Here is a 12,470-nt window from a genome sequence, read left to right as displayed (position 1 = left end):
TTACTGAACATGATGCTAATGCAATGAGATACTAAGGTCGTAAAAAAGAGTCACTATTGCCATACAGGGTGGACTATACACTCCTGTCACCTCTCTAATAGCACTGGAATAGTAAAAAGGGCAAAAAAAAAATTACCTAAATCTCAAGACCTCATTATAGCACTTATAGACATGCTTTTCTTGAGACAAATTCTTTCCTCACTTCAACCAGCATTCTTACTGACTCCAGTAAATCTTATATTAGCAACAGGTGACAATGGAGGAAAAGATCCAGAGCTTGGATATAGGGGCCTTTACTTACCATTTCATGGCTATAGCAGGCTTTTAAAACAGGCTTTAAAATTCTCCCACTTCAGGAGGTCACTGCCCCTGAGGTACCATTAACACACTATTTCAGGGCAGGAAAGACCTATCTTAGAGCCTATGCAGACCTGGTAGCAAGGTGAATTTCTTCCATAAATTTCTAGCACTTTATTATCATATGTATCCTCAGTTCCCACCTGTGCTGATCCCACGCATAGCATGAGTTCAGATGCAATCCGAATTACTGGCTTAAATAAGTTCGGAGCCCGTCACAGCTAAACCTATTAAAATTGTTTCTCTGTAGAATCTGGGGGTTCAATGGATTCTGGGTAATTTTAATCATCTTGACATGTCAGGTTTCACTAAATGATGTTTAACCAAAAGTTCCTGCTGCATTGCTGTGACTTCAGTTTTGAATAGAAAATTGGCAAATTTGGGTCTAAAATGACCTAAGTTCACCACAGCACAAGGAAAACCTAATCAGGGACTCTGAAAGGGCACGCGCAGGGCCTCCGTCCCAGAGCAGAACCACAGCAAAGTCAGGACATCACCTGACCAGGGTGGTGGTGGCCAGGTCTGCTTGCACAGCCCTTGCTGCTCTTGCACACACTGGTGGGTGCTGGGAGCTCATGGCAATGGGGCTGTTGAGGAGACAGGGCAAAGCAGCTGGAAGTGGACATGATACATCACCAGGCCAATTTTGCTAACGAACCAGCAGCCTTAAGTCCTCAGAAACAACTATCCTTCAATATCCAGTCAGTAATTCTATCATAGTATCATAGAATAGTTTGGATCGGAAGGGACCTTAAAGATCACCTGGTTCCAAACTCCCTACTGTGGACGGGGACACCTTCCACTAAAACAGGTTGCTCAAAGCCCCAACCTGGCCTTGAACACTTCCAGGGATGGGGCACACACAGCTTTTTTGGGCAACCTGTTCTAGTGCCTCACCACCCTCACAGTAAAGAATTTCTTCGTGATATAAGCAATGAGACATTCTGGGGAGAAAAGAGAAGTCAATTCCATCTGCTCAAGTGGCAAAGAGAGGTCAAAGCACAGCAAAAATCTGGGATATGTTTCTCATCCCTTAGTGGTATTATGGAAATACACAGTACTTGTTGGGCAGTGCTCTGAAAATACAAAGTCCCACCTGAGCAGCTAATATTATCATTATAGGAGAGAAGATGAACCAGTGTACTTGCAATGTCATTGCTTGAATATATATTTGGGAAACCTTTGTGTGTATGGGTCTGTGTGTCTGTATTTAAAACTTCAGAACTTGAAGTAGACAGAGGTTGTGCATAACTGATGGGGGAAAAGGAGAGAGAAAGCTAAGTGACCTGCTACTGGCCTTTCTTCAATTATTGATGATCTGACCTTGCTCCCACCAAAATCAACGTGAGCCCAATCAGTCAATTCAAATCTTGCTTGTCTGCTTCAGTATGTGAGGTAAACCACACACACAGAGCGGGAAATTTTTCCAGTCTGGCCACTGCGTAGGTGAAATGAAGGCAGCTTGTTAGCAAGGAAACAGTATGTTTTGATATACAGACAGAAAGGATCAAAGAAGCCAGCTAGTTCATTAAAATACATGACTGTTCAAGTCAAATGTAGAGTCATCTAACCATGCAGCTTGAAACTGCATTATGAACCAGCCTGTATCAATGCATTAACATTGCATACAAATATACCACATTTCCACAACATCTACATATGTTTTGTCCAAGTAATAAACGTCTGACTGTAAATATTTATGAGTCATGCCATCCTCTTGAACACAATTTGTATCACATGGACTGTTGCTGTAGGTGTTTAACCTTGGCATCAGTAATTACTAAATTTGCTCTCTGCTGTGCTTTTAAAATAAAGAGTAGGACTAGAACACAACAAAAAAACCCCAAAACATTATTTTTTTCATGTCAGGAAAGCAGAATACAGAGATCTAAGGGGCAGGGGAGAAATCTAAAACATCAAATTGAATTTGGAAGTGTATGAAATAGTGCTCAGCTCCTGGTTTTGGAAATGAGGTAACAAGGAGAATAATGAATTTTCTATGTCTACTCACAGAATCACGCTTTCAGAACTCAGGCCCATGAATGAGTTTCTTTCAATTACTCGTATATTGATATTGTCTTGAATATCTCTGAAAAATAAAATACATTAGAAACTACATCTTTTTGTACTTCTGTGAGCCTTTCAATACAATATGCTGTTTCAAACACAGTATTTTCCCTTATATTCAGTCTGAGGAAGTACTATAGGCTGAGGGTAATGATGTAAGTTTTCAAGACTTTTTTTTGCAGAGCACAAATCTTCCTGATAAAAAAGGCTGGAACAAAACCTTTCCAACACCCCCATACTTTCCTCCCAAATAGACTGAAGTCATTAAAATACATAAAAGTGCAGGTCTATAACCCTGAGGTGGATGAAATAGTTCCTCCAGCAAACCTACTACCCAGAAAATGCAATCTGAGGGGCTGTGAGGCCACCCCTTCTCACAGCCTCCCAGCCAGAAGAAGGAAAACCATTAGCCTTTTTGGCCTGATTCAGCAGGGTACCTACCAGCCCATGAATCATTCCCCTGCTGATGTCAACAGGGTTGCTTATAAGCTTTGTATATGCTTAAGAACTTAAGACACAGAGCCCTACCAATGCAGTTGGCTGAAAGTAGGAATTTCCGTCTTTCGTCAGTTGTGGCTGATACGAAAAAAGGAACGTTCTGTTGCTGGCTCAAAATAGGCCTCAAAGAAGTTAAATAGTATTACTCATAATTTAGACTGGGGATATGGCTGTTTCCATGCTGTTTCTTTTGGAAAGCACAGAATGAAATTAATTGTCAGCAAAGCTTGAAATTAAGCGTGGTTCCAAAATTATCTCATGCTGACAGTTCAATGCAGCCACAACTCTTTATTAGGTGACACTTACAGAGAGGCTTCATTCTGCAAATTGAGGTCAGCAGAGGCAGGAATAGGGAGGGAACAAGGCACCCACACAATAAAACTGTATCCCTCTACTAGGGATCTGCACGAGCCCTTTATAAATATCAATGCCCTATCCAAACCTATTTTTGGGACTTAAATATTGGCACAACTGAAGCCAATGGTAATTTTCTTATTGACTCCAATGGGACCAGAGTTTGAACCAAGGCCTAGTTTGGGACTAAAATGGTATCAAGGTCTTCTTATTCTTACAGGAAAGTGAGGAGTTTCACCTGAAAAAACCCACCAAATAACTCCTGCTCTGCAGGACACAGTAATTCCACTCTAGTTAAGACTGGGCATACCAAGGGATACAGGTGGAAGGCTCTGATGCATTTGTTTGATGGTTTTGAGGAGCGAAGTTGTCAGAATTACCTATGTCAAGCGTATTACAGAAATAGATTTCTTGTCTTATATGTATGTATACTATATTCAGACATTTCTCTCTATGTTTTATATGCATTTTTATTTATATTAATGGCTACAACTAAGACAATTGCAGGATTAATGTTTCTGCAGCTAGAAATCTTCCAATCAAATATCTGAAGATCAGAACTTTGCATGTGAATTAACAATAAATCTTGTCCAAAAGAATGCTTTGAATTATACTAAAAACTGATTGAAAAATGTATGTCAAAATTTTTTTGGTGAAAAAAAAAATCAGTCTTTTTCTGATACACATTTTTTTAACAGAATAAAAGGTTCTTTAACAGAAAAATAGCTTATTTTCACACAGAATTTTACACAAATATTTTTGTTCCCTGTTGGCACTTGAATTTTCCATAGAAAAAAATTTTCATTCTCTGGATGGTTTTACTGCAAGGGGAGAAAAAGGCATGGTAAAGATAATTCCCCGAGTTTAGATTTTTTTTTTTTTTTTTTTTTTTTTTTTTTTTTTTCTTTCTTCTGTGATGTGGCCACCTTTCACGGAACAGGGCTCTGAGATCAGTGACTCTTCCCATGCTGGCCAGAAAACTGTCACCAGGTGGCAACAAATTTCCACTGCCATCATCCTGATTTGGATTTCAACTTGTGAAAGAGTAGTAAAAGGCTGTTACTGTCCCCTGGGCCATCCAGACACATGCTCATAGTGCAGTTTAAGGAAGAGTGCTCTGTAAAGTGCAAGTTACAATGCTTTGTAGAAGGGAGACCTAGAGAGAACTGAGACCCTTGGAGCCACATTATCATCAATGTCTGCAAAATTACAGCCCAAAATGATACCGTGAAGCCAATAAATGAATGCAAGGGGAACCATGTCTTGAAAGGCTTTGTTGGAGCAGAAGAACTTTCAAAGGGGGCTTTTGAAAACTAAAAAGCAAACGTTCAAACTTACAGCAAAACTTTCTGGAAAGACTGAACCTTATGGACAGCAGGTAAAAACCGAAGGCCAGTGTTTGATATTAACCTAAGGGGAGAGAACAGACTAAGATTATTTGCTCTGCCACAGGAAAAAACTGATAACTTAAAAAGACGAAAGAACACTCGACTTTTAAAATGGCAGCCACAAAAGACAGAGGTTAGCCACAAAAGTTGGGTTTGCCAATAGGAAACTTCACACTGTAATTTAAAAAGGTTTTTCTTCAAACTGCAAGTTGAATTCTGCCCCACTGAAGTAAAAGGAGAAACCCTACCTTGGATAATTACACAGTCCCTCCTGATGATCTCAGGAAACTTTCCATATTAATTTCCCAACTGTATTCTAAGAAATCAACTGCACTGACACAGCATAATTATTTTCATAGTAGCTGTTTTAAGACAGAAGTATCAACTCAATTACCACAATTTTAACCTTCTACTCTAATAGAGGATACATTAAGTCCATGGGAAATACCATTAATTCATGAAATTAGGAAAGAATTATGTTGCTTTATTCCCCAGCACCTCTGATAGTGAGGAACCAAACACAGGAGGATATTTCAGCAGTTTGTGCAAGCGGAAATGGACCTGAGACTCTGTTCTTGACTACCTCTACCCTCCCACTGCACTGAGCATCACGACCTCTGCATTGCAGTTCCTCTCCATGAAATACCATCCCAGAAATGCTGACTTTGAAGGATAACCCTCTGCCCACAACCAGTGAGGACACATGGTCACAGATATTCACAGAGCTGTACCATGTCTAATTTAAGAAAATTTTGTTATCCAGAGCAGTAACAAGGGCAGGACCAACATGATATTGCCATGCAGCAGGAGATGACTGGTGACAACTGATGGCTGGAAAGAGGGCTGAGTTCAGGAGGGAGGAGCTGGACCAGGCTGGACTCTGACCATGTGGGAGTTTTTCACAGACACCAAAAAGTCTCATGTTTACTCCACTAAACAAAGACAAAATTTGGATTCTTGAAAGTTTAATTATATCTTTGTGGTTTTAATATATGAGATGGTAGAGAAGGTGACCTTCCACTGAGAATATTGGTTCTTTAAGGAATATATTGATAGTATGTAGAAGGTATTTTTTATCCTGGCACTTAAAAAAAATATTTTTTCATTAATAGATGTGACTTCTGGTTTTTTTTTTTTCATAATCATTCCTGAAATAGTTGAATTGTAACAGAAAGGACTGGCTGAGAGTGGAAAAATGTAACATCATTCATCTGATGTTTTTTATGAACCTAGATTATTTCAGGAGAGTTGCAGTCTTTCAGGTTTCATAATCTGAACTGAAACTGAACGCCTGTATGTGACAACCAAATCCTACATTTGGGAACTCAGGATGACACATAGGTCCATAAAATAGTCATTCACTGGCATAAGTACTGCTCTGAGCTCCCTGAGATGGTATCTGGGTATCTTTGGATGCTGAAAAGCCAACTTTGATCTGTCTCATCTTATAACAGAAAGCAATACTTTACATGCAGGGAAAAATTAAAGTGGTGTAGTGAATATTCAAGAAGCCAATTTGGGAAAGTTGCTGAAATGTCATGACTATTTCGTCTCAGGAGTCAGGATGGTCTGACATTGCATTAGCTTAAAAATAACAGCTGTCATATGTGACCAAGAAAGCTTAGCAAAAATGCCTTTGAAAAATTATTACATACAGTTAAATAGAAAGCATGATTAATGAAGCAGGTGCATTACACAAGGCCCTTATTACTTAAAGCACTTCTGCACTTACACTTTATAAAAGGAGTTCACCAAAAAAAATTAGAAGCAATAGGAGAAGAATCTCTAACTCCTCCTTACAGTACTTTAAAATACATTCTTTAAATTACTGGAGATATACAAGATTTTAGTTGAAAGCTGCCTTTAATTTTAAATGAGTCATACATTAAAAATTGATGCAATTCTTTTAAAAGGCCCTTTTAAATACAAATCACGGCATGCATTTCCTTTAGTGGGTAAATGAAGAAGGAAACTGCCGTCAAGTAGTGTGTGGCTATCGCAGGACAGAGGAAAAGACATCAGAAGCTTTCCCGACAAAATGTCAGTCCTCATGGTGTAGCAATGAAAGGTGACAGTATTCTAACATATGCTATTCAAACACTGCTCCCAATGGCAACTTCCTCCCAGCATATCAAAATTCTAAATTGGTTAGCAGGGCTTTCACCATACATGTGTGAAAAAAACATCCTCAATGCCTTGGGTTAATTCTGATCTTTCCAGTATTTCCAAAGTGTTCAGGGCTCAATTTTCACTGGTGTCAACTGAGCAGCATGAGATGAAGAAGAAAGCATCTTTGTCAAATCATTACATATTGAAGTAAATCTACAGGTGGCACAAGGCACTTGATTGCACAGAAGTGCGGAATGGTGATTAGGAGCAGGAGAGGATGTTCTTTTAATTAAATGCAGTAGAAGAACTAAAAAAATATTTAGCTAGACTGCAGCCTAGATCTTCCCTGTCTTTTTATTCAACCAGCAAATCTCCAGAGGCCTTTAAGTGGATAATCTTTTTAGAATGCAGATAATACAATTTACTGAATATCTTTCCTGCAGGACAGCTTTGTCAATATATTTACCATATAATGTATACCTCCTTAGTAGCCTCACTTTAAACAAGTGTGTTCTTTAATCTGTGTTACAACTGAGTCCCCCCTTGCCATGCATAAACAGCTTTGTAAGAACCTATTTTTTTCAGGCGGCTGATGGCTTCTTTCCAAAGCATTAATTGTCTTTCTGAAAAGGCTTACTGGAGTCAGCACTTAAGAAAACACAGCACCACGATCAGCAGAGAAAAAAAAAATCTTTCCGAAACTAATTCCTGGAAGATTCTGACTGCTTATCTCCAGATATAGCAACACGTCTGCTCTTTTTTATGCCAAATTGTAGGAGCTGTTCTGACAAATCTGGGAACACAGTTTACCTCATCAATTTACTGTGGGTATTTGCTAAATTGCAAACTCAAGGTAGGCAGAGATAAATACAACATCACTCAGGAAGCATTATTTTTGTGTCTCTTAATCACACTGGTTACTTCATGCTGCATATGAGTCTGATTCCAGCAAGACATTCCTCTGACTCTCTTACCCCAGGCTCCTTAAATCTGCAACATCCACTTCTGGTGGAAGGTCTTTAACCATGAAGCTGCCATGCAAAAGGAAGGACTGGAGCTTCACTTCTCTTTATTTAAAAGTCAACTCCATGCAAAGGATCAGTAATTATGTGGACTTTGCTGCATCTGCAGCAAGCACAGGTTTGGGTTTAGGAAGCATGTCAGATACACATGTGTCAGATCCTCCATGAAATAAGACCAGGCAGGTACAAGCAGCTGCAAGACTTTGGAGGGTTCTGCAAAAGGGCTCTGCTCCTTTTGCAGATAAAACACATGGCTTGGCAACCTACATTTCCTCTCCACTCCAACAACTCAGCTCATGGTCTCAAAGTTCACCTGAAAGGAGTGTTGCATTTAAGTCTTTCTGTTGTAAACTGAGATTGCTTAATACAGAATGTCAATGTCCCTCTAAAAAAGAACCAAAGGACACAGATTACATATGAGAACTAATTTTGGAAAGAAAATGGGTTTGAAAAGCCATCACTACATTATTAAACAGACAATGCTACAGGTCTCCTTAATGAGAGCCAGATAAATAATCTTGTACCAATGAAAAGGTTAGTAAGTTACCATTTTGAAGCAGTCTGTCCCTCTGGCATATACCCTAGAAGACCAATTAGCAATTCTCTTCACTCCTTCTAAAAGACTGGTGAGAAAGTTAAAGTTGTATGTTTCTAGAAGGTTTAGGCTATTCAGCATGGCATTTTTTCAGTATTTTTCTCTCCTTAGTGTTTTTGCCATACTAGTAATGATGAGGTGCAGGAGACAAAGGGAGTGGGGTGAGCAGGAAATGTATTTGTACCAAAGGTGACGGAGATAAAAGCATATTAATGTTCAACAGCTGGTGGCTGTAACAAGCCCATGAAGCTTGAGAGGATGACAGTGCTATCCTGAGCTTCCTGCCTGCCCATAAATAAGGCCTAGTGGCTATACAACTATTTTTAAAGAAGCACAGAGAAAGCCTTGCAAGCAATGCAAGGAACTGATGGGCTGTGGTACTTGGGCTCAGTCTTGGCACTAAGACTGATTAGTTTTAGTCTCTGTGTTTTTATATGAAAACTGTCAGTAAATAGATACTTTTCTGGAAGATTTTTCCCAGTTGTGTTTTGACAGTTCTCTCACAGTCGCAGCACTGTGTAAGGAATCAGACCATGTGTCTTGTACTCTGCCAGACTGCCATCATAGCTGGACACTTCAGCAGAATCACAATGATCCAAAAGTGGGCAGGTACACAAGTCTCCGTGCTTTGTCATGCTGGTTGCAACTGGGTCTGACTATACCTCCTTACATGGTCAGACAGAATCTCCTAATCTGTTTTGTGACAAGATATTGATGAAACCATGTCCTACTCCTAACTTCCAGCAATTAATGTGAAAATTAGGCTGTAACGTACAAGGGTTTACAAGTTTTCTTTCATGGCCTTAAAATTTTTATCATTTCTGCAATAGCTGTTGATGGCTTTTCTATCCACATAGATGCTTAACCCATTTCTGAATTATTTTTAAATTATAGTCCCACATGTCTACTATCTTTTAGTTCTGTATTGTATAAAAAACCCCAGCCAACCACCACAAAAAACCCCAACTCAAACCAAAACAAAAACTAACTGAACTGAAAAATCATCAATCCATTTACTCCCTCAGCATCTTACCTTATATTTTCACAAACTGGCCCTTCCTTGCATGTCATAGGAAGGTGACTACAAGGACCGAGTTACCTTTACCAGATGCTGTTTTACAGCCTTCCATCAAGGTTTCTGCTTTCTCATTAAATTAACTATCCTATTCTTTCAAACAGTAAAGCTTTCTGCCTTTTCAGTTTCTAAAAGGGCAAGCACTAGTGAATGAAACCAGGGGATGGAGAAAATGGCAACCTTTCCTACAGAAATGTGCCAAGAGAGAACATGAAGGTGTGGCTGTAGAAAGAGAGAGTGATCTGAGCATGATGTAACTCAGCATCACACCTGGGCCCCGCTGCTACCTAGAAGGCTCCAAAAGGGACTTTGTGTCCTGCTCCTGGTCCCTGTGGTGAGAAATGATGTGGCTCCACTGAAGCCAGCAGTGTTGCACTGATTTGTATGCCCAGAACAGCTTCCACAAATTAGCACAACACCTACATTCATCTGCTCAGAAGCTCTGGGCCATGAAGCCTGCACCTTTTGTACTGTTTATAGTCATACAAGACTGGGGGGTTTTGCCTCCTAAAAGGTAGGCACAGCGGGAATGCAGCATAAATCCATTAGTGGAGTAAACACCAAAGATGAATTTTCTGAGCATAAATTAGAGAAAAGCTTTGGTATGGGAATTAATGTGAATTAAGTGTTCATGTATAAAATTAAAGCAAATGTTTTAGTCACAAAATCATTGAGTTTCTGGAAAAGCCTCTTCCAGAAAAAAAAGAAGAAAGCAGGGAACAGTGAAGAGCATCCAGAATGTCAATAAATAGCACTTAATTATTGGGATATATGAAGTGGATCTAGGACAAAATAGAATACAGTAGTGTGGAGAGTCTCTTCCAGCCCTGTATGCCCACAAGAGAAAAAAGCTTAAAACCTACTCAAAATACATTTCCCTCTCATAACAGCTAGCAAATAAAGCTAGACAAAGAGGAGAGGGGAATGGTCAGGTAGACAAGCAATCCTCTGTATTTTTAATCTGTTGCTTCTGTAGGCCATAGTATTGCTGTTGCAGCTGAATTTTTATACAGGTAGAATCTCTGAATATTTGAGTCAACATGTGTGGGAGTGTGCAAATGACAAATGTTCAAAAGAGGCAAGAACCACTAAAGTCAAGAGAAAAACTTTCACTACTTCAGGTATTTAAAGAGGAAATTTACCTTCTCTTCATGAGCTATGATTTCTGTGTCCCACATTTAAAACAACCACTGAAATTGGTGTGTTCATTAGTGTGTTCACATTTTTTCTTCTTCAATTTTGTATGAGAGAAATGTATTCTCATTCTTTCTACTCATCTGTACATCCAACAACTGTACTACACATAGCAGCTTGCTCTGGGCATTTTACATGGGATAAACAAATGCTGTGGTTTCATTCATAGGTAGACAGACCTACCCAAAGACAGTGGTCAGTGCTAAATGACTCAGGCTTGAAATGAGATGAAATAGGCATATGATTTCTCCTCATGAAAATGCAAACTTAAAGCTTTATTTCCCTACTGTCAAGAGAAAATCTGTGTTTCAGTTATGCACACAGAAAAGTTAATCAAGGTGCCTGATGAATTTGGTAAAACAGAAATCAGTCAAAAATCTGTGGAGAGCGACAATCCTACTACAACTCTAATCACATATTCTGGTTCAATGAGGGTTTAAACTGTAATGGTTCGTGTAGTGCTAAATACACCTTATCTCCCAAAGTCCAAATCTTAAATCTCAAATCTTATAGTACAAATTCAAAGCAATGCCTCTTGGCCTTTTTTAGCCCAGAACCTGTCAGATACTAGTGATTTTCAAAGACTTTATATAGCCATTAACTTACTTGGAGCTATGCCTATTAGACCACTGACCTGATTTCATACTGTCTTTAAGAAATATCTAAGCAGACAACTAAACACTTATTTTTATGTACTGAAATGTAGAAATCATTACCAGGTTTCTTAGATGAGTAAGGAAAATAAAGCTTCTTGTATGAGTAAAGTTTCTTGTGTGAGTCAGGAAAATACGAAGGGGTGTATGTGGTCAGGTGGACAGCCACACAAAAGTTAAGTTGATATCCTGCTGGGTGCATATGCCTTTGGTCACCAAACAGCACCACTTAAGCTGTTTAAGCTATGACCATTAAAACTCATTACTATTAAATGGAGTTCATTGGACTTCACTGGGGTTTCAATGCAGAGGAGAGATTATTAGTCATGTTAAAAACATGTGCCAAAAGCTGTGAAAATATATTTGAGTAACAGTTTATTTTAAGGATGCATTCAATTATCACTGAATTTTGATGGCAACCCCATGGAAGTAGATGTGGCAACCGTAGTTGCACAAATGACTCAGTGAGGCTGGTTGATGAAATAAAGCTATACCATACATCAATATATTTGTATTTTAGGGATTTAATCATCTCACATCAAGCATTAATGAAAACTGCTGCTACAGCACTGCCTTTGTTAAAGAAATAGGAATTTGAATGCTTAAGACCATGTGTATGACACGTAACAGAGGGCAGTAACATGGTAAAGACAGATGAGAGAAATTTTTTGTCCCAAAGCTCTCAGGAGGAATTTCAACTTTAATCTGTTTCTATAGACATAAAATGGTCCAGCTCCTCTTCTCATCACTCAGTTCCAACCTGTTGCTTAGAAAGGCTTGAGGAACTTGTGTGTGGGACTACTCCTTGGAACCTATTCAGCTTTTCTGAGGACTACAGACATGAAAACGTGGGTTGACAATATGCAACTAGTAGCAAGGAAAGGGCATTATCCTGTCTTATCACCGAAAGTGCTCAGCACAGAAACACGTGTGCCATTCAAAGTGACCATAGTACTTGCAAGAAGCAAAAGATCTTACAAATATCTGAGGCTTGGAAGGTGTTGGAAGGCATCTGCATCAATGTACACAAGGTTGTTGGCTTTCTCAATTCTTCTGCAAAGAGGAAATGAAACATCAGAGAAAATATATCAATATATTGATGTTAAAATTGTGTTTGTCCTGTGATGTAGTGGAATTATATGCCAAGATTTTCTTTTT

At 39.1% G+C, this 12,470-nt stretch overlaps 1 protein-coding gene across 2 annotated transcripts in view; it reads right to left on the bottom strand.

The window, feature by feature from the left end:
• The window catches only part of FSHR (follicle stimulating hormone receptor), an 87,276-nt gene that overhangs the window by 16,346 nt on the left and 58,460 nt on the right, over positions 1–12,470 (bottom strand). The window contains exons 4-6 of one of the 2 annotated variants that reach the window (XM_027659349.1): positions 12,291–12,365; positions 4,615–4,686; positions 2,369–2,446 (exon numbers count right to left, since the gene is read on the bottom strand). In XM_027659349.1, the coding sequence (XP_027515150.1) occupies positions 2,369–2,446; positions 4,615–4,686; positions 12,291–12,365 (225 nt within the window). The remainder of the gene's footprint in view (positions 1–2,368; positions 2,447–4,614; positions 4,687–12,290; positions 12,366–12,470) is intronic. The other variant, XM_027659350.1, reaches the window with a different exon arrangement.

The sequence above is a fragment of the Corapipo altera genome, unplaced genomic scaffold (genome assembly GCF_003945725.1).
Source record: "Corapipo altera isolate COAL_440 unplaced genomic scaffold, ASM394572v1 48, whole genome shotgun sequence".
Taxonomy (NCBI): Eukaryota; Metazoa; Chordata; class Aves; order Passeriformes; family Pipridae; genus Corapipo; species Corapipo altera.
This window is presented reverse-complemented; position numbering and strand designations above follow the sequence as displayed.